This window comes from Eriocheir sinensis, chromosome 36 (assembly GCF_024679095.1).
Source record: "Eriocheir sinensis breed Jianghai 21 chromosome 36, ASM2467909v1, whole genome shotgun sequence".
NCBI lineage: Eukaryota > Metazoa > Arthropoda > Malacostraca > Decapoda > Varunidae > Eriocheir > Eriocheir sinensis.
Genome location: NC_066544.1, coordinates 16,712,653 through 16,718,836, shown reverse-complemented (window position 1 = coordinate 16,718,836; position 6,184 = coordinate 16,712,653). Strand labels below are relative to the sequence as shown.

Genomic DNA, 6,184 nt, shown 5'->3' with positions numbered 1-6,184 from the left:
TGCGTTGATATATATTATGAAATGGTTCGCGTGAGTGATGATTTTTTCTCATTTTTCTCGCTAAGAGGGGCCTTTGAGAAACACGATCCCTGCAACTACTGGGTTTAATACATAAAAGCTAAGAAGGTGAGTTTGACTGAAAGTGTGAGAATGCTTTAATTTGGGGCACCAGGATGATGAGGATAAATAGAATGAAAAGTATGAATAGGATCTGGTCGAAGAGAATGAACCAGAAGAATAGGATGAAGAAGATAAGGATAGATAGGATGAACAAGAACCAGGATGATAGGATGAATAAACTTAAGAAAATAACAGGATAGGATGAAGAGGAGAAGGATGAAAAGGATGAACAGAAGAACCAGAAGAATAGGATTAATCAGGTAAACAGGATAAACCAGAAGGACAGGATGAGTAGAATGAATTGGATAAATGAAAATAACAGGATAAATTGGATGAATAGCCTAATATGAAACAAAAACATTCATAGCTAATCACTAAAGTTCCTGATTGCTAATGGAGAGCGAATTATTGCAAAAGACCAAGGCTTGAATGTTCTCTCTTATATTGTTGTAGTCTGTATACGGTTTGCCAAGAAATAGTTATTGGCAAGAATATAAATTTAAAATGCTCTAAGGCTTGGCTCGTGACATTCCTCACTGCCCATATAGTATTTTTGTGTATCGAGTAAATGTAAACAAATAAGGCGGTTTCGTATACACAGTTATTGAGGTTTGAAAGGGAGAAGTCCTAGTCCATTATGAGTTACTGTTTAGCTTTATGGTAAGGGACTGACTCCTAACATATTCATCTATAGAATATTATTGATTTTATGAAAGGAAAAAATCTACAAATAATAATAATGTCCTGAAGAGAGAGAGAGAGAGAGAGAGAGAGAGAGAGAGGGTCACGTGACTCTTACAAGTAAACATAAACAATCCGGCGGGACAGTTATCAGAGGCTTCCTTCACTTTGCAAATTTGACTATTTTACGCGCCCCGAGACGTGACAGGGATTCAGAGTGCTATTTTCTTACACTTATCGACATGGTGGTGCCCCTTGTACTGGTGTGAAGGCTTAGTGGTGCTTCAGTGCGTCAGGAGAGCGTTCAGTGTTTGTGTGTTTGTGAAGGAAACAGCGGAGGACCAATGTGACAGGACACCAACAGGGAGGTAAGAAGCAACAAGTCTGGCCCTCACAGGTGACACGGGAATGCCAGCAAGGTTAGGATAGGACCCCATCGACACCCTTAACCTCTCTGTCTCTAGAGTAGAAATGCAACGTTTTGGAGCCTTCTGATTAATGTAAAATCACTTAGGTTTAAGGAGAGACCACCTAGTCTGGACCATGGGGTCTGTGTGGTCTGATTTCTATGTAAATCTATGTAAATCTATGTAAAAATCTCTCTCTCTCTCTCTTTCTCTCTCTCTCTCTCTCCATATTATCAAATTTTCTCTTTTTCTTCCTTTTGCTCCACCACGTTCTGTTTTTTTTCTTCTTTTTCTTTCTTCATTTATTTTTACACTTACATATTGCAGTTAAATACAAAAATGTCCTCTCTCTCTCTCTCTCTCTCTCTCTCTCTCTCTCTCTCTCTCTCTCTCTCTCTCTTCAGGACATTATTGTTATTTATAGATTTTTCCTTTCACAAAATCATCAATGGTAAACGGTAAACCCTTATAGCGTAATTTTTTTTTCGTCCGCCCTCCACCTCTCTCTCTCTCTCTCTCTCTCTCTCTCTCTCTCTCTCTCTTCAGGACATTATTGTTATTTGTAGACTTTTCCTTTCACAAAATCATCAACGGTAAACGGTAAATCCTTTCAGCGTGATGATTTTTTTTTTGTCCGACCTCCACCTCCTGCATCCTAGGCTATTATTTGTGATTCTGTATTAATTATGTAGAATATCCTGCTCAGGTTGATGAATTTCTCCTGATTTTTTTTTCATTTTACTTGTATAATCAGCAATAATTCATGTTCTATATATCCAAGCCCCATAACGGAGGAGGCCATTTTTATAGCCTATTAACTTGCAACATCTTAACTCGCAGGTATTTTGAGCTTTCCAAATCCCAGAATATTAATAATTTTATGGTGTACATGTTCTGTTTTCTTATATTCAGGGTAAAATTGCACAATATATATTTTCTAAAGATTTGCTTACACTTAAACTATCTTCCTTATGATCAAAGTATGAAAAAATCGTATAATTTATATTTGATTGAAGCTTCACATACCGTCAAAATATTTCCTTAAGCCTTTGTCATTCTAGGGTGTGGTTGTTTTAAAATTCGGCTAAACTTTCCTGGCTTAAATGTTTAGTCACGTGTCAGTTCGAAACCCTCACCCGGTTTACAGGAGGAGTTCAGCGTCATTGTATAGCTTTGTCTTAAGAGTTCCAAGTCACCGTAGTTCATGAAGTTATTTTATGGTTCTCAAAATTTCGATAGTACTGAGTCATGACAGAATCCTTCACCTGGTGTTATGTAAGACTGGATGATATGTTCGCGATGTCGTGTGGTGATCCTGTAGCCTACTTGCTCTTAGACTGTATAGGTGTTATTTAAGCCTACTAGCTTTCCTTCTTCATTTACTTCTTCCTGATAACTGTGTGTGTGTTTGTGTGTGTGTGTGTGTGTGTGTGTGTGTGTGTGTGTGAGAGAGAGAGAGAGAGAATCATTGTTTAACCATTGCTCTCTCTCTCTCTCTCTCTCTCTGGTATCCGTGTTCCTTTTGTTCCCTTCACACACACACACACACACACAGAAGGATGAGGATGACACAGGCAATACAGAGGTTCGTTCATTTCTCTTTTATTTCTCACAAGTCATCGCGGGCCCTCCGAGGTTTGTGACCCCGAGAAGGAAAACAGTTCAGTCAGTGGTTGGTTGCTTGACATGACACGTTAAGAAAATAATAATAATAATAGTAATAATACTGATCAAACACGCGTGACTCTCCATTTGACATTCTTTTTTCTTCTCCCTTATCGTGACAGTACAAAAATATAGACATCAGTAGAAAAAATATAAAAGCCATTGGAGTTTGGTTTGGGTTGAAGGGGGTCATTGCCTTGCCGTTTTCTCTCCCTCTAGCGATAAGGGGATGAAGGGCAAGGGAAGGGGAGGGACGGGACGGGAGGGAAGGGGCGTAGGGGGTGAATCATCTTAGCCGTAGATGCTGCCACCTGGGGAAAGAAAAAGGGGTTTGTGGGTTAGTTAGCTTTATAGAGTGTTGATGAAGTGTGTGTGTGTGTGTGTGTGTGTGTGTGTGTGGAAAAACTGTGCAAAGAGAGATTTATGGCGATGAAATATACGAATCATGCATCATAGAAAACGTGGGAAAAAGTCATCTCATACTTTTTAAAACTGAGATGACAAATAAACAAATCTTGCGGAGTAACAACCACAACAACGCAAGGGAACGGGATGATTTATCAGTATTTGGAAAGACAAGTGAAAATAAATATGAAAAAAAAAACGTGAAGATCCCAAATCATTCTTAAAATATTAAGGAAGACACTCACACGACCGGTTCCTCCAGTTGGCTCCAGTTAATTGAAAAGTTATAAAGCCGCTCATTGACTGACTGACTGGCTGACTAACCGCCTGTGAAGAGTTAATAAGGAGGAACAGTCATGTAAGTTACCCCTGAATGAGTTTAACGAGAGTCTTCTCCTGGCTCAGTGCGTGTGCAAAACTCACCTCGTCTTTTGTGCAAAGGAGAGGATCGTGATGTGAGGAACGTGTACAGTGTGAGGAGGATTGAGATGCAGAGGGAGGATCAGTGGTAAAAGAGGAGGTGGAGGAGGATAGGGACTGAGTGGACAGGATGAGGATTTGAGATGCTACAGAAAGGTCAGCAGTGGATGATGAGGGCTCAGGTTGCGAAAGGAGGATTAAGAGTACAAAAAAGATTAATGTTGTTCACAGGAGGTGGATTAAGGATAAAGGACGAGGGATAATGGTACAAAGGGGGATTAGGGATTGAAAAGAATGGTCAGTGATATAGGAGAAGGATTAATGGTTTAGGAGACCGCTCAATGGTTGGCCTGCTACCCAGACCATATAGTATATACTATATACTCACCGCCCTTGCCACCTCCGAAGCCGCCGCCGATGCCGCCCCCATGGCCGCCACCGAAGCCGCCGCCGATGCCGCCCCCATGGCCGCCGCCGAAGCCGCCCTTTCCACCACCGAAGCCGCCGCCGATGCCGCCGCCATGGCCGCCGCCGATGCCGCCGCCGATGCCGCCGCCATGGCCGCCGCCGATGCTACCACCACCATATCCGCCGCCAATGCCGCCGCCAATGCCTCCGCCATGGCCGCCTCCGAAGCCTCCCTTGCCACCACCGAAGCCGCCGCCGCCGATGCCGCCGCCAATGCCGCCGCCATGGCCGCCGCCGAAACCTCCCTTTCCGCCGCCGAAGCCCCCGCCGCTGCCGCCGCCATGGACGCCACCAATGCTGCCACCACCATATCCTCCGCTGATGCCGCCACCATGGCCGCCGCCAAAACCTCCCTTGCCGCCGCCGAAACCGCCGCCAATGCCGCCGCCATGGCCGCCGCCGAAACCGCCGCCAATGCCGCCGCCATGGCCGCCGCCGAAGCTGCTGCCGCCGCCGTAGCCACCACCGATTCCGCCGCCGCCGCCGCCGAATCCACCCTTTCCGCCGCCGATGCCGCCTCCGTGGCCGCCGCCGAAGCCACCTCCGTGGCCGCCGCCAAAGCCGCCGCCGCTGCCGCCGCCGCCATACCCACCACCAATACCGCCACCATGGCCGCCGCCGCCGCCGCCACCAATGTGGCCGCCGCTGACGAAGGCGGCGACGAGGCCGAGAGCCACGAGGAGTCGGATACCCATCTGTGGGAAGGAGAGAGAAGGGCGTGAGATTACTGGTGAGGGCGTGGCCGGGATGGCGAGAAGTGGTGGCCAGTAGCTGCCGACACCCACCTTGTTGCAGGAAGTTGGGAAGTGTGAGGAGACTGTAGCCGGTGGGGCATTTATACTGGCGGCGGGGGGCGGGGGGAGGGCGAGGGGGGCGGAGTTCCAGGGTGGGGAAGGGCAGTCGTTGAAAGGAGGACGAGGCCGCCGGAAGATTTGCCTCCTCGCTCGAGAAGAGTTAAAACAATCGATGGATTTCCTCAGAAGGTTTGTTGCCTCACGTGACTGTGTGTGACCGGCGGCTGCTTGGATGACTGGCTGGCCGGCTGTCACGGCGCCGGCGACTCATCCGACAGTCAGTCACTCAGCCGGAGGTGATATTAATTGCTGGCTCATAATACCTGTAATAGTAAGTCAGTCAGTCAGCACGGGAAGAATTTAATGTTAGCTTAGGTTGAGAGTAACGATAACAAACCCGCCACTGAAGTGGGAAGCACCGTGGGATATATTAACATTAGGCTCTGTCAGTCAGCCAGCGGTGGAATTAATGTGTCCTTTATAATAACAGTGACAGTAGTAAGAGTAATAGGCGTTCATCTACCCTGGCGAGAGAGAGATCTTAGGGGACATAGCAACATTATTTGAGGTGTCCAAACATGACCACGGAGGGGAGACTGACCTCCATAGATTTGTCAGAAAGGTAGGAAGGAAGGGAGGAAGGAAAGAAGGACACGTGGCAAAAAAGGGAGAAGGGAAGTAGAGGAGGAAGGATACATATAGAAGGACATGATGACATCCCCGAAAGTGTCCAAACAGCACCACAATGACACATGACAACACAAGGACACATAGGAATCGTGAGAGGTGTCTATAAAACCTTTATAACACACACACACACACACACACACACACACACACACGCACACACACACACACACACACACACACACACACACACACCATCTTCTCTCCCTACAAAAGAAGATCAATTTTATGCTTTCTTCTCTCAGCAAAAGTCATATTTCTGAAAAGCGAACCAGCCAGCCATTTCACCAACCAGTCAGCCAGTCAGTCAGTCAGTCAGTCAGTCAGTCAACCATTTACACACATATGGTAATTTTTGCTCTAATATTACTCTAGAAGGAACAAATAATAAGGAAATAATGATGGAAGCGGCTTAGAGGAATAAGGATAGAAAATAAAGTTTGTATTATTAATGATTATAGTAAATGTGGCTTCTTAGGGAACATTCACTATCTCTATCTGTCTGTCTATCTATCTATCTATCTACCTATCTATCTA

At 45.8% G+C, this 6,184-nt stretch overlaps 1 protein-coding gene across 1 annotated transcript; it reads right to left on the bottom strand.

Moving 5' to 3' along the window:
- Positions 1 to 3,107: 3,107 nt before the first annotated feature.
- LOC127007935 (uncharacterized) lies at positions 3,108 to 4,984 on the bottom strand. Its single transcript, XM_050879454.1, has 3 exons — positions 4,952 to 4,984; positions 4,087 to 4,861; positions 3,108 to 3,184 (listed from the first exon to the last, which is right to left on the bottom strand). Exons 2-3 carry the CDS (start codon positions 4,859 to 4,861, stop codon positions 3,165 to 3,167), a joined length of 795 nt encoding a protein of 264 aa, XP_050735411.1. The 5' UTR covers positions 4,952 to 4,984; the 3' UTR covers positions 3,108 to 3,164.
- Positions 4,985 to 6,184: the final 1,200 nt, after the last annotated feature.

What these genes read in the sequence shown, in the direction of transcription:
- LOC127007935 (XM_050879454.1), bottom strand. Translation starts at nt 4,861, where the DNA reads ATGGGTATCCGACTCCTCGTGGCTCTCGGCCTCGTCGCCGCCTTCGTC. An exon ending in CTTCGGAGGTGGCAAGGGCG is followed by an intron (nt 3,185 to 4,086) that starts GTGAGTATATAG and finishes TTCTTTCCCCAG; the next exon opens with GTGGCAGCATCTACGGCTAA.